The sequence below is a fragment of the Parasteatoda tepidariorum genome, chromosome 7 (assembly GCF_043381705.1).
Source record: "Parasteatoda tepidariorum isolate YZ-2023 chromosome 7, CAS_Ptep_4.0, whole genome shotgun sequence".
In the NCBI taxonomy this organism is placed as follows: Eukaryota; Metazoa; Arthropoda; class Arachnida; order Araneae; family Theridiidae; genus Parasteatoda; species Parasteatoda tepidariorum.
In genome coordinates this window covers 46,021,484-46,044,961 of record NC_092210.1, presented here as the reverse complement: position 1 = coordinate 46,044,961, position 23,478 = coordinate 46,021,484, and the positions used below count along the sequence as shown (strand labels likewise).

Below are 23,478 nucleotides of genomic sequence, written 5' to 3'. Positions count from 1 at the left end.
AAAAAAATTTATTTCTCATTTCACTCACCAGATGGTAGCAACAGGATATTTTTAACGTATTTGTAGACAGTTTATTTTAAACTAGATTTCAACACTAATCAAATACGTAATACAAATACAAAAGGCAAAAAATAGGCACTTTTATGACAGTTTTCTTGAAAATTAACCGATCATTAAGGGATCAAATAGGTACCAAATATACTAATGTAAGTATAATGTATTATATTAATACATTAGGTATCTGCTTACTTCCTAAACTGTATAAATACTCTGCATTTTTATTATAGATACCGTCGAAATAGTTTTGTAAATTCATTCGCATGGAATAAATAGTGGAGATTATTACTTGAATGTAGTTAATTTTCATTATCATGAGTGCACCTTTAGCAACTGTATCCTGCCAGATTATACTGATATACAGTCAATCTTTATTTTAGGATGAACTACTAAAATCGTGTTTTACTTAATCTAATAACATAAAGCAACCAGGAAGGACAAAATATAATATTAAATAAAAGAAATTGGAAAAAATTGAGCCTTTTTGTGTTGTTATGTGCATTTTAGTTTTGTGTATGATTTTTAGATTTTTTCAGTATTTACATATTGGTTATTTTTTCTTTATCACCCAGCACGAATAAGCTGTATTACGCTAGTATACACCGAAGAGTCACTAAAATATGACCACCCAGCTAATAACATGTAGGACCACCTTTAGCCCTCAAAACTGCTAGCACCCGCCGTGGCATTGATTCCACAAGGTGCTGATAGGTAGTCTGAGGTTTCTGGTACCTAGCGCTCACCAACTGGTCCAGCAATTCCCTCACATTGCGAGGGGGTAGCGTGGCAGCACGAATTTGGTTTTCCAAGTACGACCACAAATGCTCTATTGGATTAAGGTCAGATGAATTCGGGGGCCAAGACATGACTTGAAAGTCACTGGAATGTTCCTCGACGATTCGACCCTTATGACATGGTGCAGTATCCTGTTGGTAACCACCATTCCCCAAGAGAAGCTGTTGCCATGAATGGGTGAACCTGGTCTGCAACTATGTTCAAGTAGCTTACAGACGTCAGGGATTGTTCTATGAGGATTATGGGTCCTAATGTGCCCCACGAAAGCATTGTTCCTGGGCAAGAAATCTTGAAAACCTGGGTGAACCCATTGTTATAGATGGAGAGTGGTCATAATGTAATGGCTCTTCGGTGTATATGTATTTTCTAAATTGTATAAATTTTATTGTCACAAATTATTTCTTAAAGGTGGAGGAAGCAAAACCGTTCTCAAAATTTGACTTTTAGGAAAGGAGAGAACCTCATTTTACTTCTTTTAAATTTTCTCCGGCAATCAGACATATTTAAATGTATTTATTCCTCTTTTGCTCAATAATGATTCATTAGATTCAGAAATAGTTTTGAATTTTCCTTTTCTGAATAGTATTATTTGAATTATTAAACTATATATATATTTCTCTTACACGGCACCAAAAAAAAATGCCTCATTGCAACTCCCCGAATGGCAACGTTAGAAAATCGACCAATGATTGCTGCAAAAATGTCACATGGCAAATGTCATATGAGGTGGCTCAACATATAGCGCTTTCAAAAACGAAAACAATAACCAGAGTGAGCATTATCAGGTTGTTCAATTCAGATTCATGCCCTAAAAACATGATAATATTTAATTTAAACTCAATTAGGAATTAATTAATTAATTGAAGTGAGAATGCTTTAAAAGGCCGCTGTTGAATTGATATTTTTCTACTGGGAGCTACCTAAACGTCTAAAAAACGTTTAAGTGTTTGTATTGAATGCATTGAATTTTTTTATATTTCGCGTTTATTTATGCATTGAATTTTCACGCTTTAAAATGCAGAATATTAGTGAAGCAATATTTGATAATTTATTTTGCTAATATGTTTCTTATTTAGCTAATGTTTTGATTTTTTCACCATGTACAATCTAAATAGCTAATATACTTTTTTAAAAGCCAATAAGAACATTGGTAGAATTCTTCTACATAAGTACAATACTATGTCTTTGATGATAAAATACTATGTCTTTGATGATAATATACTATGTCTTTGTGCTGGAACATTGTGTTCATTGGCAAGCGAGCGCAGCGAGCCATGGTTCACGGCGTGAACCACATAGGATTGCGTAGCAATTCTCAGGGGTTGGCGAGCGTTAGCGAGAAGGGAGCGGAGCCTCCTAGTATTTACTAAAATTTGACTGCAAATTTGAAAATGTATAAAAAATATATTAAGGAAATATACTGTAAAGGAGAAATATTCAATCCCTTATGAAAGCTAGAAATTAAAAATATCGACATTCTCCTATTTCTTTTCATTGATTTAATTTTGATGAATTTTAAATTATTAAGGTATTAAATTATTATTATAATAGATAAATTTTAAATACATTTTTAATCGAGTTAATTTTTAATACCTGCTGATAGCAATGAACTGCATATGAACAATTAATTTTCATTTATGTTTTCTCAAAGATATTCCATCAACTATGAACTGTTTTGTTTAAAAAATGGCAGGATACCCATGAGTAAAAAAGGTAAAGCACCATTGAATATCCAGATATAAATTAAATACATGTCTTAACGATATCAAATATCAACGAGTATATCAAATAAGAATATGTCTTAACGTAATATTTTAATTATTTTTAAATTTTTCTCAATTTTTGAAATACTTATTTATTCTACTGTTGTAAAGAAAATCCTCATTTCTTTTTCGCGTTGCAACAAAGAATTGAAGTATCAAGCATGTGTCCTATCATTAGCGTGAAAGAGTAAACGTTCAAGCTTACAAATTTCTGAATAAAAATTCCTTTTTCATGAATAACCAAAAGCTGAAACAAACTGAGCAATAAGTTGGGAAGAATTGAGAGGTTAGTAAAGAAATAAAATGTTCCATATTAAGGTTCAATTATACTTATGCAGGTTTATGCATTTTCTATTGTTATTCATTGAAAAATGAGTATAAGTGACTCAAAATTCTGAAATTTATAACTGCGTTTTTAACAAATTTGTGGATCGTTAGTATAATTAGTGTTTTATTTCTGCAAGTTTTTCCATTACATGTATTTACTTCAATTTAATATTTTTATATCAATAATTTATTATGTTTTTAAAAAGAAATTAGTATTAAAAAAATTTTAATAATTGATTAAGATTTACGCTAGAAATCATTTGTTTAATGCAAGTAAACAAAGTTTACAAAGTTGGGGATGGATGTCGTCAGCCAACATGGGGTGAAGTCCAGTAGTTTATTTTATTTATTATTACAAGTAGCTCAAAGACAAATTGTTTAGCCATATATTCGTAATAAAAGTAGAAAAATAGGATAATAATAGATAGATAGTAGAAAGATATATAGGAAAGCAGGATGTTTCTTTTTCTTCAGAATAAAACTACTCGACTGGAGATCGAGGCCAATTGCTTCACTTTGATATACAATATAGTGATTCATTATGCTGCCTTTACTTGTGCAGAAAAGTTAATAAAAAAGGGCCTTATACGCTTGCCTACCTACCTCTTTCAGACTTACCTGCATGCTTGCTCTACCTCTATTAGAGCTCTATAATTTGACGACATGCAAAAAAATGGAATACACCCGAAATAAATGAGAAAGTATGAGGAATGTTTTATGAAAACTGCATCCGAGACCAAAATATCTTGAAGACGAATTCTGAGTTCTAGCAAAATTTTAAGTTCCTGAATTTTATAATTTTTCATTTACAATTTATTCAGATAATTTTTAGTTTTAGATTTATGTGTGAAAGAAATTTAAAAGTGTTTTTAAGGCGTGGTTTAATTTGCATTTTAAATACGAAAAATATGGATTTTTCAAAAAATTGTTCAAAATATTTTAACTATCTGTCTATTTTGTCTATTTCTCTCTCGCTCTCTCATCTATAATGAACAATAATAAATATTAACTGCATGAAAAACAATTATCTAATGTAAATACATAAATATTCTTCCAAAATGAATATAATATGATCTTCAGAAATATTGTTCTAAATTTTTTATAGAGATAAAAATATAAAATACTAAACTTTATTTAAAGAAACTGTGATATTGCTTACGTAAGTTTGTTTGTTTGAAAAGCAAATACGGTTAAAAGTACTTAAAATATACATATCTGCCTTTCACTCCTAAGTTATTTTTTTAAAGAATCGTTATTTTCTCCAAATGATGCATTTTATAATAATAGTAGAAGATGGGAAACTGTTATTCCTCAGGCAATGTTTAAAAAACTATGTCTTCTTTGACGGAATATTCGACTTTTTGCTTCATTTAACATTTAAAAAAAACTTTATTCATCTTTTGTTTTTAACTTGAGGGTATAAATTTAATCGAAGCTTGTATTTCTTTATTTCAGAAAATACATAAGAGTTCTTTTGACTAATCTGATATATATTTGATGACTTTGAATTAAACACTAAAAAAATAATTTATTTTAAAAAATTAAAAAAATGGCTTTAAATTATAATACCTAAATTTGCACTATTAAAAAGGTTAATTTGGAAATGAACCACAATATAGACCAAATGTGATATAACTTTAATGAGATGTTTAATTAAACCATATTTCAATTCAAACCATAATGTCATGTAACCAAGTTTAAGATGTTTATTTTGTTCGATACAACTCTGTTAGAATTTTTATTATAAAATTATGGTAAAATAATCGGCAGCAGTCTGTCCATCCAATTAAATGTAAAGAAATTTTTCACATTCATAGTTTTGAAATTAATTGCAACTATTATGGTTGAAAAGCCATGAATAGAAAACTATACGGTTTTTTAACCACTTACAACTAGTATAGTTTCAAAATCGTAAAAAATAATTTTAACTGGATATTGAAGATATAGTTTAGCAACTTTATAATGCTGTTTTCTATGCGTGAATGAGTTTATCATATTCTATTCGTTCAGTGAATAAGAGTATCGTACTCTCTTCGTGTGTTAAAGGGAATGGAGGAAAAATTGTGGTGGCAAAACTGGGACTAGAACCCGCTCTCTGTCGGTCATGAGTTTGACAGATAAGCCCTCTAGGCTATAATAAACACCACTAGAACAATGTGGCTTCATTATGTAGGCCTAGTTGGTGCTATTAAATTCTGGTTGTTTTACCGTATTAGGTGAAAGCAGTTAATAAACGAATTTTCTCACAATTAATAGTTTGAATACCATCTTATTTATGATTATTTGACTGTTTTGTTTGAATGAGGTAAAATAGCAATTAAATAAATTGATACTTAACCATTTTTTACAAAAACTTTTTAATAGTGTAGTAGTGCATTATGATTGCAAAAAATCTGCACGATGTCACTCTTCTCACTCCAAAATTTCTAACAGTCTATTTATCGAAAAACAATTTCATAAAAGGGGAAAAAATTGGATTAAAATTTATCTATGCGTATCAGGGAACAGAGTTGAAGTTTAAATTAATTAATTGTTGATTAAAAAATAGAATTATAAATTCCCTTTTAAAACCGATTGAAATTTTTCATAGAATTATTTCTTTTAACTAAAAGACAAAAAATGTATTGAACTATAATATAGTTTAAATTTGCAGCCACAATTACTGGATATTAATTTGAACCATAATAGGCTTATGAATGGTTAATCGATTGTATGAGAAACCTAATTAAAATTTATTAATTTCCCTATAATTTTGTTCCACTTGAACAAAAAATCAAAATTATTAAAGCAATTAAAAGCTACACTTCCAGTGGAAAACGCGCTATGCTGCAGAAATTCCAAAAGGAAATTGAAACCAAAAGAACAAATAAGGAAAAACAATGAAAAAATGAAAAATATGGCAAACGAAGCTGACATCGTCAGGGGGTACCAGCCCCGGAAGTCATTAATGCAAAACCTTTTCCAATAAATTAGAAAAAAAGTTCGTAATTATAATTTTTAAGTCGGAATTTAAATTATATTTCATCGTCTGATTGTTATTGTAATAAACGCGAATTTTCTCAATATATTGATGAAGATTATTACCGGAAATTTAGAGATTGCTCGAGATGAAGATTTGATTAGTATTTTGAGTAGAGGTTCAAAATTCAGAACAAGTTATAAAATGAAAAATGATGATTATTTTATCGGTTATAAGAGATCTTGATTTTTTTTATTGCTAAAATTTCTAGGAAATATCATTGGTCCATTGAAGGTTTTACAGAATGGAATACAAAGATTGTGGAAAAAGTTAAATATTATTTATTTAATTCCAAATTTTGCTTTTATCCTAGTATTACCGTTATTGATTATGATTTCTTTAAGAAAAAATTAAAATACTTAAGAATAAGTTTACTATTACAGTTGTTGATAAAGCATCTAATATTTTCTGTATTATGTGTAAATATTTTTTTAAAAAATTAATTATTAAGGAATATACTGCTAATAATACTTATTTTAAATTAAGAGAAGAGAAAAATGTTATTGGAAAAAGGATTATTGCTTTTAGTAAAAAATTAAAATTTAAATTGAATAGAATTACTTTTCCTTATTTCTTTCGAATTGTTAAATTTCATAAAAATCCAGCAAATTTCAGATTGTGGTACTAACTGTCATAATTCTAGCATTAGTAAAAAGTTCTTTACTCTTAAATTATTTTGCTTAAAATTAAAGATGCGAAAAATATTGTTATTAATAGTAACGTTGATGTTTTGAATTTCATTGATAAAAATGTGGTTTTTATTATTAATACATATGACTTTGAAAATCTTTATACCAGTATACCTCATACTCAAGTACTTGATATATGCAGTGTCATTTATGATAAATATTTATTTAATGAAAATATTGATAAATCTTATTGGATAGATATTTGTTGTTTGTCTTTTTGAAAATGTTCTTTTTAATGGCCTTGATTTTTATAAACAAAATATAGGGATTCCACAAGGTAATTCTTTTTCTGGCGCTTTTGCTAATGTTTTTTTTTTTTTTACATTTGCTTGAAGCTAAATATTTGTTTAATGATTTAAAGCTTTTAGATATATTGATGATTCGATTTTATTTAATTGTGATAATTATGATTTTATTTTTAATATTTATCTTAAGGATTTGGGCTTTGAAGAAGACTAATAATAATTGCTTAAATGTTGAATATTTAGATTTTAAAATTGATATTGTAAATAAACAAATTAAAATTAGTGTTTATAATAAAAGGAAGGCTTTTAAGTTTAAGATTATTTGTTTCTGTAATTTTAATACTAATTTGTGCAGTAAAATTTTCAAAAATTTTGTTTTTTCACAATTGTTTAGAAATAATAAAATTTGCAATAATGTTAAGAACTTCCAAGAGGCAACAAGTAATTTTTTAAAAAAAAATTGGAAAATAATGGTTTTTTTTAAATTTCTGTAATACTGAATTTAAAATTAAAAAAATGATTAAAAATTATAAGTTTCGTTTTCTTTTAATAGGGCATGATCAAGTCTTGGCCGAGTTGCCCCGGTTAAGCATTTCTATTAATGATGGCAACTGCTTTCTTGCTCCTTTTCTTTTCTTTTTTCTTTCTCCTGCACATTAAATTAGGGGGCGTTGTTTCTTCGTTAATTTCAATTTAGTTGAGGCTTTGTAGTCTGTCGTGTATTTTGGTTTTGGGATTTATTATTTTCGAGTAAGTTTTTGAACATTATATTCTTTTGTGTTAGTTCAGGTATTATAATTTTTTATTTGGATTTTGTAATTTGTATTATAATTTTCCTCTACCTGGACTTTGGCAAAATCTTTGGGGTGCAGAGAGAGCAACTTAGACATTTGTCGTGCTCTCTTGATAGAAAAGGTTTTGCATTTATGTCTTCAGGGGCTGGTACCCCCTGGTGACGTCAGCTTCAGTTCTCACATTTTTCCTTTTTTTTCATTGCTTTTCTTTATTTATTCTTCTGGTTTGTTCAACTTGCGAATTTCTTCTTTTTTTTCTGTGACTTTGCATGAAAAATGGTTAAGATTACTTTAATATTTAAAGCATTATTTTACATAAATACAAATAATATTTTTAACAAAGTTTCCTACAGTTTTGAATAGTGTGCATTAAGTTTTACCATGAGAAGTTAATGTTATTTTTGCTTCAAAAATTAACAAAACTGTTTCACAATCAAACATAAAAAAATATTTTGTTTGCATTAGTAAATTCAAAGTACCACTTAATTTTTTTTTTGAAAGTTTAAAGTATGGCCAAGAAACTACCAGAATATGGTTCAATTTAACATATTTCTGACTCTACGGGAATACTGAAAAGTTCAGTAATTTTTTCCGAAGTGATTTGGTAATGATTTTCCTTAAAGAAAGAATCAAATATAATCTTTTAGTATGTGATAAAACTTAGTAAAAGTGGTAAAATTTGTAAAATTTGATAATTTAGAATTTGACATTAAAACCATTTAGTTGGTTAATTTTACTTTTATAATTTTTGCATTTTTTTGGCATTTTTTTTTCGTATCATGGTTTATTTTACCAGAAATATAATTACCATACAGTACGGTTATTTTACCAAAACTTTTAAATTTTATTCATAATTTTCCATCAATATTACGCTTAATATAAAATTGTCACAAAAAATCAGAGTATTCCGTAAAAACAGCAATAAACATATATTTTTAGAAGAGTCCTCATAAAATATTACGACAAAAAATATGCAGTTACACATTAAAGATCGAAATTAATACTTAAACGAAGAATATAAGCCTTAATGAAATCTGTTAAATTAAAAGTTAGTCAGGCTGGAAGAAAAAGATCAAAACCAGTTGGATTGCTTGATAAAACTTAGAAGTGTTTCTGGTAACCTTTTTTTCAACTCCTCACTATTTCAAACAGGTTTTGATACTTTTAGTCTCTCCTCTCTTAGCACTAAATGATAGTATTTCATCACATTATTTTGCCCTTTTAGTGACTTAAGTATACATCTGGGTCCATACTAATTAGGCAGTATTCTTGGTCACTATATTTTCTACGGGGAGTCTAAAAATGTGTACTAATAACTGTCATTACAAAACACTAATGAAATTTTGGTTCAGTTTCAATTTAAACTCTCCTAACAAAAGCAAAATTCTTGTTGTTTTAAATAAAAAGTCACCCATACTATTTATTTAAATTTGATAATTCCACCCAATGCCAATGTTATTTTTAAACGTTGTATGAAAACAAAGTATTTAAATCATCTGATTAGAATACACTGCGATTTCAATAATCAATCAACTGATTCAAGCCAATATAATCAAATCAAATGATTACAGCAATCAGATTTAAATCCTTAATTCCCATAGTCGTTTATTTGGATTCAAATAGTAGAATCGGCATATTGAAATCAATTGCAGATCCGATTCGAAACTAGTAGCTAATTAATAATAAAAAATAGCTAATTAATGTAACTGGTTTGCATATAAATCAATGGATTAAAAACTTCATACACCAGTTTCAATGTATATATGAATTATAGATATATTTTTATTATCTACTAATTAAAATAAATTGACAAACGTATTAAATTCTCTGATAAGAGTGATTTTAAAGTAATTTTTATGGCATTAATTAATTAATTATTATTTTTATAGACTGAACCAATTGTCTGAGATTTTATTAACTTCTTGCTTGCATTTAAAAAACACCCCATATATAGAAGTATGCTTATTATAAATCTGTATTGGAATTTCTTTGTTTATATTTTTAATACAATTTAAGAATTTTAAAATTTAATAATTTTTATCAATAATACTATATGCTACATTTTTTGTAAAATTTAAAAAAAAATAGATGTACACTATTTGATTTTGCTTCTTCAGGTATCCACTTTTATTTTAAAAGAAAAAATAATTAGTCTTTTATAATAAAATATTTCCAATATTCTATCCATAAAAAAAGAATGTACCCAAGTATCATAAAAATAGCCGCAGTGACTTAAGAAAATTATGAAAAAAAGAAAGAAGAATTGAAAAGTCTGTTTTCTGGGTTTTGCTCAGAAAACTGGGTATATTTACATTTGTCCAATTTCAAATTTGGTACCAGATTGTATCAACATATGACGCTCCTCAATTGAAAAACTATAAAGAAACCTTTTCAAAGTGCATATCATACCGGTTCAAGAAAAATATAGGTCTGAGCGTCAGTTAATTTTCTTCACAGACGGCACTATCTTGTAGATGTTAATGGTAGTTAATTATGTAACTAAACACACGCGTACATTTTTTATGGCAAAACCAGCGTACAAAAAATCAAAATAACTCATCCCCATTTTTTTACGCGATTGTAAACAATCAACTGCCAAAATCAAAAGTAAACCAAAATTGGTGTTTACGGAAGTGAAAATTATTCCCAAATGGTGTGAATGCACTTGAGTATCAGCCTTCTCATTTATTGGTGTTTAAAATCAACTGCACTTTTTGTAGTGTTAAGAACACTCGATTTTATCATAAATTGAAAAAAAGTGTTCCTTTACATATTTTTTTGGGTACTTTAATACCAAATTCTGAGAGTTATTAAACAGCAGTTCTTGGAGTGTAAAGCATACTTCCGTCTCTTGCTTTTTTACATTTCATAGCTTTTGAGATATTTTTTGCTGATTATTTGAAATTTACACTTAGTGACAAAATAATGGGCAACATTCGTCATCCAAATCAATTTACATAATTAACGGGTATTAATGGAATTCGCTAATTAATTCAAGACAAATTTTGGTTAAACGTCAGCAGTATTATATATTAAAATTAATGACCCCAAAAATATTTATTAAATCAGCGATTCTATGTAAGTTTAAATAAAGTTTCTTTGCCAAAGTAATTTATCTTTCTAAATAATCGGAATCTACAGAATGAATACTTTCTGTTGAAGTAGCATGAAGAACTATATTCAATTGTTAATTGTTTGAAAAGGTCGGAAGAGTTTGAATACTTATAGCGCTTCGTTATCTAACCTCGAAAGTTGGAAAAGTTTTGAAATGTCATTTAATGATGAGAAATAATTTCCCAAAGGAAAAGAATTAAAGATCAGTACATTGAATTGCCAGATTTTCCTCATCAGCGACTACATTTAAAATCATAGAATATTCATGAAATGCCGAGTAGTGGTTTTAAAGAAATATTAGTGAATAAATATTAATACATTGAAATATTTAGCTTAAATATACTAGTTCTTTGTATTTTTAATGAACTTCGTTTCAAACTTTGATATAGACAACATGCTTTGTAATTCTGTTTCAATAATTTAATACAATATAATTAGGTTTCATTATGAAATGTAATTCCATATGAAATATAATTACAGGCTAAATACATATTACTGAAAAAACTGCATGATTATCAATTTATCTAAACTAATTAATAAAATTATTAATGCGAAAGATATTGAAATATTAGCATATATAAATATTATGAAGATTATGCATTATTATACATTTAAAATACCTTTTCTAAATAAGATTTGGCAGAAAATACATACGACAAAAAACTAAATATAAACCATCCTTATATTTAACAAAGGCTATTATATTTTTACGAGTTAGCTTTTTAATAAAAACACTTAATTTAAACACCATTAAATTAAAATTATAAGAACGATGATGTGATAATTGTTATAAAGAAATAATATAATACTTAAAATCGTACAAGGAGAAAAAATTCTGATAAAATTACCATGCTTTATGGTAATGACATTTCGGGCTGAAAAAAAAACATAATTCTAGTTAATAAAACCTAGTTGTCCAATATTTAAACCATTCATTTGATACTTTTTCCATTCATATGGTAATGGTTTAACTTCAAATTCTTGTTTTTAAAATTTTAGTTCTTATCCCCTTTGTAAAAAAATACCAAACTGAAAATGAAATTCAATTAATGTTAAATTAACCATGGTTTTTCTGCCATGCTCCAAGGTATGGTGATAAAATTACTAAATTTCAACATATTTACCAAATTATTAAACCATATTTTATTATTAATTTTGTTGAAATCATTAAAAATTTTCGATATTTTTTGTGTTCTTGTAGGGCCAAAAATAAGTTTTTTTTTTACCATTGTTCCGGCAGTTTTGATCATATTTGTTTCCTCTGTCTAACTATGTTTGTCTCAGTCTTTTTTGAGGCTACGTTTAATATAATTACCTTGAATTTTTAAGGCTTTATGACGCATATAATTATTTTACAGCTTTTTAATTTGTACTGACATCCGTTAGTAATTTCAATCACCCCCTCCATCCGGTTGTCCCCCACTGTTTTCGGTTGTCACCATCCATAGTGTTGGCATAAAATATCTCAGTTGTAGACTGATCATGAGTTGGAATCCCCTTGATGTCCAGTTAACAGTAGAAGGTATTCATTATCTTCCTCTTCATGTAGCTCAAATGCGGGTTAGTTCCATCAAAAAGTCTTCCATGAAGGCTAGTTCGTCCTAATACTTGATCCAGGAGTTCACTTATCTTCTGGATTGGGTTCATATTTTTGTGGCTACGTACGAAGTTGAACATTAATGCTCGTGAACTCAGAATCGGGTTGGCTGCTCAACGCCCGTTATGAAATAAAATGAACTAAATAAGATTGTCTTATAAGTTATGTATAAATATAAAGTTCAAATGTACGTTTTCTTTTGCAATTTGAAGTATTTACAAAATTTGCTAAATATATAAGTAAAAATCATTAAGTAAGCATTCTTACCACCAAACAAATGGTGTTAAAATTGAAATTAACTTTATTAAATAGGCTAATTTAATGTCCTTTTTTGGATTAGTGCTAATCTTACATGAATTTCAATATGCCACTACTTCAATAAAATTGTCCAGTTAAGTGTTAAAAGCTACACTTTAATAGCGAATTGCGAATTGAAACAGCGGTTTTAATTATATAAATGGTAGTTAAATTGATATTTCGAAATTTGTTTTTCTCCTTTTTTTTAACTTTTTACTTTTAAGATAATACTTTTAATTCTAAAAAAAAATACGTTTTATAGTGTTCTAACAAAAAGCCTTTTTCACATCATAGATGTCTGTAACAGTTTTATGATGTTTAAGAAAAACTATCGCATATGGGTGTTTTTGGAAACGGTGTTCTCTCATTAATTGTGTTATCTCATAAAATTAAAAATAATAGAATCAAACTCTTTTATAACGAAAATGTGGAGATCGAGGTAATTAACTCTGCAAATAAGGATATTCGTCAAACCCAAGTCGGCCTAAAATATCAAAAAATGAAGGATATAAATCAGAAAAATGAGCTAAAAATTTTAAATGGAATTTATTTATTTATTTATAAAAACTGTAGGAGGAAGTGTGTGAACTTTTTTCATGATTTAACTCTACAACGTCTGATATTTTTATCTTCCTATAGTGACCGTTGTGCTAATTTTGATCACTATAAGAAAGCGAGAACAAGGATTTTTTTAACTATAAATATGAAAATTTAAATAGGTTCCTTTTTAATACATTGAATAAGCGGCAGTATTGTAATGATATTTTTTATTATGTAAAATACACTTTTATTTTTCGGAAGAATAAAAACTTCCATATCTCATATCTTCAAACCTCGCATTTTTTTACGATTATTCAACGGAACTACCTGTTTTTCATCATTAAAATTTTCACTCGAATCAGTATTTCATAAAATAAAAACACAATGATAAAAAGCCTTTTTTTTCTTCTTAAGAAGATAAATTTAATTTAGAAGTTAGTCTTACAATCTTTGAGAAGAATAATATACTTAAGCAAACATGCCTTCCAAATAGCTTATTTAGTAGTAAACTGCCATTTTTAATGAAAGGAACTTATCTATCACTTGTAAAAAGTATTTTGCGCATCGATTTTCACAGGTTATTATTTTTGCTCTTAGTCATTGTTCTTAATGAAAAATGTTTTTAACGACATTAAGGAAAATAAAATAAAAAAAATACACTACTAAAAATACACAAAAGGAAGTTTAGAGCCAATTGTTTAGATAGGTATCTTAATAGCTTTTACACTGGGAGTTCGATCAAAACAGTATTAGGTGTACTAGAGAATAATGAAATATTCAACAGAATTTCGTAGAATGTAACTATGGTTACCATTTGCACAGCTTTAATACATATCTTGTAAACTTGCCTTTAAAGTTTAAAAAAGCGCCTCCGTAATTTGAATCAGATTAATGCTACATTCTCGTTTGTATATTTAAAATTGTTTAAACACGAAGGAAAAAAATCTGGTAAAATTACCTAACTATATGACAATGACATTTCTGGTAAAATAGAACCATAATTCTGGTTTATAACCTGAATATATTGTATTAAAACCCGTCATTTGGAAATTTTTCCGTTCACATAATAACGGTTTACAGGAAAATCTGATTTTGAAATTATAGTTATTATTACTACACAAGAAAAAAATGCTAAACCGAAAAGTTAATTTAACAATATAGTTTTCATGCTATACTCAAAGGTATCGTGATAAAATTATCAAATTTCACCATATTTACCAAATTTTATCCCGTATTATAAAACCATGTTTTATTGATAATTTTATTCACATCATTACCACAGCGCTTCGATAAAAATTAGTGATATTTTTGGTGCTACCATGGAACCAGAAACGCTGTGAATGTTAGCATATTCTAGTTTTAAAAATTCTTTTTTCCCAGTTAGGAAATATCTTCAAGATGTATATTTTTATTTGACAAAGTTATTTAAGGCATGAAACTATTCAGATTTCTTTTAAATTTACTGTGTAAAAAAATGAATAACTTTTGAGTTAATAATTGGATTTTTACATATAAGGAGTCGACTTGGTTTGAAGGGGAGGCCTCGTATATACTAATTAATTGGTGCAGATAATATTTGGAGTTACGAAGCCTGACACAAAAATATACTTTTTCTGAATAAACATACCCCTTTCTTGACGAATCCGGATTTATGACTTCCCGAGATGTAGGGGGTTGCCGCAGGTCCCAATAGTTTGGTAGGGAGAGAGGTCCAAATTTTCTAGTCCTTAACGTTAACTTTACCTTTACATATTTCCTTATATCTCGAAAACCTTTGCAGCGAAATTAAATTTTTTCTCACAATTACAAAATTCGTTTATCCAAAGATAATTGCAGCAAAAATAGCTTTTATTAATTATTTATTATTTTTTATTATTTTATTTTATTATAGTCAAATAAATTTTGAATTGCAGTGCATACAAATTTTTACATCATTTTAAAGATTGCAATTGTGTCTATTGTAAAATGTAAAGTTTGAGCGAATTCAGTTGAATAGTTTCTGAGAAATCCAATATTAAATATCTGACTTTTTTTAGTACTGTCTTTAAGCTAATAGAGCTTTTTTAAATATAGCTACTTTCCTGGAAAAATTTTACCACGCGGCATAAATTTTTATTTACCTGGAGATTATCATCTTGCTTTATGGATTACAGAAGAAATATATTTCCTAAAAATTTATTTGTTTGGAGAGCAATTCAAATTTACCAGAAAAGAAGAAAATTTGCGAAAACTCATGAACTATTTCCTTATAAAATATTACATCATAGAACGATTTTCCTAAACAAATGCAATCGAAGCTCTAATAAATTAATTACTTAAAAGATTGAGGACAAAGTAAATGAAAAGTAGTAATTTAAAAATTTACCAAACACAAATGGCATTTGGGTGATCAGTATAAATTCATCAATATTCAATGAAAGTCTTAGTATCGACTATAGAAAAAACTGGCAGAGAGAGTACTTCAGGACGAAGAAGAAAGTAAAACCGATGATCTTAGACGAGCACGTATAATAAATGCAGAAGATTTGAAACATTTTTCTTGAAAAAGATCTTCTGTTACAACGAATTACATATAAATCAATAACTTTGTTTAGGATTCCAAAAATCAAAAGAAATTCCACAAATTGAACCTTCACTCTTAAAAAATGAAAATATTTTCTTAAAAAAAAGGAGAGGAAACTTAAGATCTTTAAAAAATGTTTATGATGCAACTGAAAAATGAGTAAAATTAATTGAAAACGTTAGTTTTCAAAGTATGTAATCCTTGTCCTGTGTCGGTGCTTTGAATAAAGACAATTAGAGACTCTACACGAAATTGAACTATCCGTTACAAATGAATACTCTTTCTTCGCACTAAAAAAATATTTCGTTATTAATCGATGAATTATTATTAATTTTGAAACTACTAATTATGTATAGAACTAAAATTCATGTTTATAATCTTTATAATAATTCAAATTTCTTTTTGTTAGTTTTCTAGCGTTGCCTGTCAGCGTTATATAATTATGTTAAAATAAGCAATAATTTAAAATTTAATTCGTCACAAAATAGCTAAATTTCTTATTGAATACGATTTCTTTGATTGTGGTCAATGATACAGTTAAGTTTCACCACAATCAAGTAAATTGTTCGTTGTGTACATTGTCGTTAACGATTGTCGCTAGTGTACCACAACTAAGCTGCTTTAAAATTTATTTCAAACTGCTTTCAAATAATTTAATTTCTCTTTACAACCTAGCTTATTATTTCTTTTTTATTGAAACTGGAATTAGCGAATTTACGTAATTCGAAATAATCACGGAGAATCAAATAAATTTCAAAACATTAATTCAGTACTGTTACTTTCTTATGCACTTCATTTTCATGGTATTTGTGCATACACGTAACATAAAAAAATCAAAATTAAAGAATTTATAAATAATTATTGAGTTAATAAAAACGTGTAAAGAACTGATTCATATTTGATTAAATAGAAGAAAGAGGATGGAATGTGGTTTATGTCCATGAAAACTAATTTTGAGAAAAAAAAACCTATTTTAAAAGTTTCCTTAGCAAGGCTCATCTTCATTACATAATAACTCTCGAGAACAACGGATTTTCTACGTGATGATTTCTCAAAACTTGCAACACAGATGGCGATCTAGTCTTCCTTTTTTCAAAAATAGACATACAATTGAAAAAATGGAAATTTCAAATAAGTAAGGTAGAAATTATCACCTATGTAATTATTTTAATAATTGAAAAGAAAAACATCCCGAGTTTAAATTCCAAAATTGCACAATGCTAATATTATGAGAATAACTCATTTTTCAGTCATATCTTTTAAACGAACAAATCAAAATTTTATGTTGGATTTAAAATTGCCCCTTGGTTCCACTATTCAAATTTCAAGAAATTAGCACAAATGGTAGTAGATTCCTAAAAGAAGTATACATATAGAGTGGCAAACAGGCAAGCTCCTTTGTTCATTATCCTTATCATACTTTTGCTCAATTCATATGACACATGCATATAAATAGAAAACAATATCTGTGACATACCCTCCTCATTGTCTCGGTCCACATAAGTGGATCTGCGCTTCTCAGCTTCTAAGAACACACAATAAGAAAATTTATAGTTCTACCCTCACTGAAACTTTCTTGCACATAAGCTTTTTGTGTATTACAATAGATACAGAATCGAATTATAAATTACGATACAAACCCAAATAACAGAACATTTTATTTATTTGGGTAGAAGTCACAATTTAAGTTTTTTTTTATTTTATTCAGAAAAAGTACGTTTTTGTGTCTGATTTCGTAGCTTAGAAAATCGTTTGCAATAATTAATTAGCATATTTGAGGTCACCTTTTGAACCATTAAGATTCAGTTCAAGAGTGTAAAGATCCGGCCTTTAGATCAAAAGTTATTCCGGATGGTCCGTTTATTTTTTGCACACTGTACTGATATATGCTTAATAATCAACTTTTCCGTGTTTCTTTCCATAATTTCGAAAATTTATCTTCAAGAATTAGATATTTTTTGTATAAGTGTTAGATTCTTTACAATAAGTATTCATTCTGCGTTGTTTGCAGAGTTGAAATAGTTTTGATACTGCTATTAATGCACTGTTGCATTGTACTTAAAAAAACTTCATATTTTTTAATTTTTTTTCTAAATAATTATTAAATCTATTCATTATTGTATTTAAAGTGACTATAAAATATATGCATGTTTATTCCAGCTTTAGGTGCAATTTTATTTTTAAAATAGAAACAAATGTGTACATATATACACATATGTGTACCTACCATGTACACATATGTGTAAATCTTACGTGGAGGTACACATGCGTGAACCTAAAATTATCAACTCATTGGCAATATAATTCATATTTCGCTTATCTTGTTCTTATTTTGTATATCTTATTTAAAAATGAAATTCGGAACTATAAAATATTTTTTTTTGAAATATACTTCAGTTATGAAGAGGATAAAATAAGAATTTTTTTTTCCTAAATTTTTTATTAAAAATTATTGATTTGGATTCTACTCAAACTTATGGAATTAATTAAAAACAAAAATTAATAGCTTCAAAATACATTTATGTGAAAAAATATATCCATTAAAGCAGCATGACTTGTCTTTAACTTTTTAGAATATACTTTGTAATTATTCAATATCCAGAGAAAAGTTTATTCCTTAAGTTGCTCAATTAATTCTGTTAAGCACTTATTAAGAAGAGTATATGAAATTAAAGTAGTAAATGGTAACCAATTAACTCCAGTTACCCAGGCAACATGTGTCCAAAAATTTTGGTTCGTCGTTTTGCAGCATGAAATTAATTAAACTTGCAGATAGTCATTTAATTATTTTCCCATTTTTTGCTTTTCTTGTTATTCTTTTATAGAAATTTTGAAAGTATGAGTTCCAGCTATTTCGATTAGTTTAATGAAATTCCATTCGCTACGTTGATGATAATTAAAAAAGAGACAGTTTTTCTTTTATGAAAATTAGAAAATCATCATTGGAACATACTTTACTTTAATTTTTTTTTAACTGAAAAGAAAGTAACATTAAAATCATTAAAAATTCTTTTTATTTTATTATATCTTATGTATATCAGGTAACTGAAGTACATGTGGTTATTTAATAAGCATTCATTTTGCTTGTAATCACCAATCAAGCATAGTTTGCGCTTATTGTTATTAATCTTAAATAACGGATTTGAAAGTACATTTTCGTCAAATTAAAGTTCTTAATTTTACAAAATTTCTAACCATAAGTTTAAAAGAAATTAAATATGTTCTTTAGGCTGGTTTTATTTCCAGGATATTTATTTTTTTTTATCGAAGGAAAAGTCTTATCTTTCCAAATGTACCTGTTAATAACAATAAATTATATTCTGGAAAAAATTATGCTACAGCATTGATACATTTTTTTAGATAAAAAAACCCATTAATTTTGAAACAATAATCTGATTCGTTTTAATATACACCGAAGAACCATGACCACCCTGCTAATAACATGTAGGGGCTACCTTTAGCCCTCAAAACTGCTGGCTCCCGCCGTGGCATTGATTCCACAAGGTGCTGATAGGTAGTCTGAGATATCTGGAACCAAGTGCTCACCAACTGGTCCTGTAATTCCCTCACATGGCTCTTCGGTATATATATATATAATNGTTCTCACATTACAAGTAAACAGCACTCATTAGATAAGTTCAAAATGAAGAATAAAACAAAGAAAAATTATAGACATATGAAAAGGGGGGGAAATAATAAGTAAAAAAATAACAAACAACAATTTATATTTAAAAAAATAATAATAAAATATTAAATTTTATTTAAAAAACCGGAAAAGAAAAAAAAAGATAATCTTTCCTTCAGCCCACACGATTATATCCGCAAAGCAGAGTGCTTTCTGATATTGTATCAATAAAGCCAAAGTAAAATATATTAATACAATAGTGTGAGGAGCACTCAAATTTTTTTTTTTATAAAAATAACAATAAATAAAATAGATCACAAAAAGTAAAAATAACATGTAAAAACAGTAAATAAAATAAAAAGAAAAACATTAAAAGGGGCTATAAAGTGAGTAGCAAAATCAGATCAACTTACATGGACGAAAAGTTTTTCAAGAATGATTTAAAAATGTTTTCGCAGAAAGATTGCCAGATTACAAAATATGAAAACCAAAAGATGAAAACAAAAACACAAATTGAGTGTAACAAGAGGGTTTTAAAGTGTCGTTCTTACTGCACTGCTGAAGTGATTTGTTATTCTGAGATTTGATTTGTTAGTTACCAAGGATGGGCCCGAAATGGATGTGCGCAAGGTAATATTATGCTGGATAATTTTAAAAATTGATCATAAATAGTTTTAGAAGATAGATGTTTATTTAAGAAAAAATATAAAATAGAAAAGAGAAACATAAGTTGCCTTTCGCTATGATCAAACTACCAACAATAGTCTTCATCTAAGCGTCATCATTGGAAAAATGGATAAATTATAGGTAGTTTGTTGAACTCTTAAACTTCAAAATGAACAATTGCTGTTTTGGGGGAAAAATAAAACTACCAGATTTAAGTTCACCAACCGAGCCATTATCAACATTGTTAGCAAGTCAAACAAACCAATCGAAGTATTTCTTGGCAAATATACGTCGGTATAATTCATGTTTCCAAATGACTTCATTCAGGGCTACGCACATCGTACATGAGAATTTCATGACAACAAAGTTCAAGAACAAATTTACCATTGTGCCGGATCACTTCTACCATTGCCTGACGCAGATAACAAATCTCTACAAATTTATTTCATGGGTAACACTGATGATCAAGTCAATCAACGTTGTCAGTTAAATAATCGCACTAAACGAGAAAGTTTGTCTGCATAAAATTTGTTTCAATTAACATAATCAGTTAATTAGACTGTTAAAAACTGTCCTGACGAAATGTCTTCTGATAATTACAAATCTGTTATTAGAGTTCACAAAACACCTCCATGCCACCACAAAAGAAAATACTATAAACCAACATTGGATGAGGTGGCTATTGTTAGGGTTGGCGAAAAATTTACCTCACGTGATATAATTCTACATCGCAGAAATGGTGACGTTCTAAGAGTATCAGAAACGCAACGATCATATGATGCATAGCAATTTTATTTTACAAGGGGAGGACGGATACTATTTCACAATAAAGTTGAGAAATCCACAAACAATTGCGGAAGTGAATAAGAAAGTTTGTGCAATGATTTATTATGCATATAGATTGATGATTCGCCAAAAAAATAAAAATCCTATTTTAAAATGTCGATAACTATTTCGATATGAATATAGTGTCGATATGTATGCGAAAATTGAAACCAAACGTGAACTACCTATTGGTATCCAACTATAGGTATAGATATCCAACTATAAATATCTTAGGTCTATATTATATTAAATCAAATCGAATTGCGTTTAGCAGAGTACATTCTTTTAAAGCATGCTGTAACTAAAGAAGGTAACGATAATCCTAATCATTTGGGGGAAATGAGTATATTGCCGACTACATTTACAGAAAAGTTCACTGCCCATGTATGAACACTCGCGGGACGCCATGACCTAAGTTGTTACATATGGGTGACCAGATTTATTTACTACATTCACATGCAATCCTGAGTGGGTAGAAATAAAGAGCTTTTGTTAACTGGATAAACATCATAGGATTGTCATGTTGTTACCGCATGTGTATTCGAACAAAAATTAAAATCTTCACTTGATTTCATTGCGAAACGTCATGTTTTTGGAGAGACACGCTGTTGGATGTATTCTATTGAATGGTAAAAAATAAAATTGCTACGTGCTCAAATTTTGATTAGGCTTTTTGAAAAACTCATATCAAGCCAAAGTAATCAGGTCATATCATCAGAAATACCTAATGTCGCCATTGAACCAGACTTTTATAACCATCGTTGGACAGCAGACTCAATTCTTAGGTTTACGACTACTAATGATAAACTTCGCAGCCTTGTAATTTTAAAAACAATCCAGAAGACAAGGGAATTCCTGGATCAAGTATCGGGATAAAACTCGCCGTCGTGGAGGACTTTTTCATAGAACTAACCCGCATTTTCGTTACATGGACAGGAAGACCACGAGAACCTCCCAAGGTTAGTCTGATGGCAAAAGAATTCTAACCCATGATCCATCTACCACTGAGGATATTTCACGTCAGCAGTGGGATCGGTGCAGGTTGGATGCGGAATTCATGCCGACCAGCCATCGCTGGATTCGAACCCGGTTCACCTCATTGGAAAGTGAACGCTCTTATCCTCTGAGCCATTGCGGCTCCTCCAGACTTATTGTGGGGTGCCAATATACTGCACACGAAATGTTTCGGTAAAACAATTTCAAAGTCACAAGCATGGTAAAGCAATTGAAGGACATGCCAATTTATATTCGACTGATTAGGTCTTTCCAACACTATTCACACTAACATTGCATAATGCGTCTACTTACGATTACTGTTAGTCAACGTGCGTGGACGACATCTTTTCAAGAATTAAGAACAGTAATCAATGAAGTATATGCCACTTATCGCGAAGGTTGCCAGAAATTTAATCTGCATGAAAACGACGCTCATTGGGACATTTCAATGTCTGACACGTCTAATACTGCTAGACAATAACAAATACGCGTGGTTTTTGCGGTTTTTTCCATACCTTTTATTTCTTAGTTTAGTAACTATGTCTTACAGTGGCAGAGTTAGAGATTTATTTCAAATGCTTTCGTTTAAACAAGGATAATAGCTCTTTCAAAATAAAAATCAAGATGCCGTCTCAAAATTATTTTCTAAATAAACTAAGTACTATTTATTAAAACTACTTAATAAATGTGGAGTTTGGTCATTATAAAGCTTGAAATATCGAGATCAGAAAGGAAAATGTAAATAAAGCAAAATTAACCAGACTCAATCCATATAATTCATGCTATGTGCAAATATAATGAAGTTATGTCAGAAGTTTTGATTATAAAAGATATGATTATATTTAGTTCTGAGCTTATGTAACTCAGAAGTGTATAAAATTAGTAATGCAACACTAAATAAGGCACTTACATATAAAATATTAAAAAAAACAACAGCATTCGTATTGATTTGATTCTACAAACAAATATCGCACAGAACATATCCAGGCGAAGTATCAAGTTCAGCGGAATATTTAAAGCGTAATATTGCGAATTGGTTTTTAAAATAGTAGTCGAAAAGAATTTATGCATTATTCATTTTTTTATGAGAACATCAGCTATACATGTTTCCTTTAAAAATCAAGGAGTATTAAAAATACTAACAAAACAAATTGAATTATGTATGAGAATAGCAGGCAATTTTAGTTAAAGGAGGAAAAAAAAAACATTCTTTTGGTTGAATAACTTTTTCATCTTGAAATCATCATTCGAATCATACGAAGATATGATTCGGAGCTAGTACAAAAATTTAAAATTGTTTCAAAACTCTTGCTAGCGCTTTGAAATAAATACGATATTGGTGCTGGTGACATAAGACTAGGAGAGTTAGATCTATAATGCCTGTAACTATAACAAGATTTTAAACTAGGTCTTGGTACTGCTTCAAATTTCTCAGACAACTTTTCTTACTTTCTATAGGTGTATACATTTTTTCTTCTTGTGAAAAATGGTTAGTAATTTACATAGTAACGCAGTGGCACATGAAATGATTTATATATATATATATATATATATATTATAAATGAA

General features: G+C 28.5%; 1 protein-coding gene across 1 annotated transcript in view; it reads right to left on the bottom strand.

Moving 5' to 3' along the window:
• Window positions 1-689: 689 nt before the first annotated feature.
• The window catches only part of LOC139426089 (uncharacterized), a 24,913-nt gene continuing 2,124 nt past the window's right edge, over window positions 690-23,478 (bottom strand). The window contains exon 2 of the mRNA XM_071183767.1: window positions 690-1,046. Coding sequence (XP_071039868.1) covers window positions 690-1,046 — 357 coding nt within the window. The remainder of the gene's footprint in view (window positions 1,047-23,478) is intronic.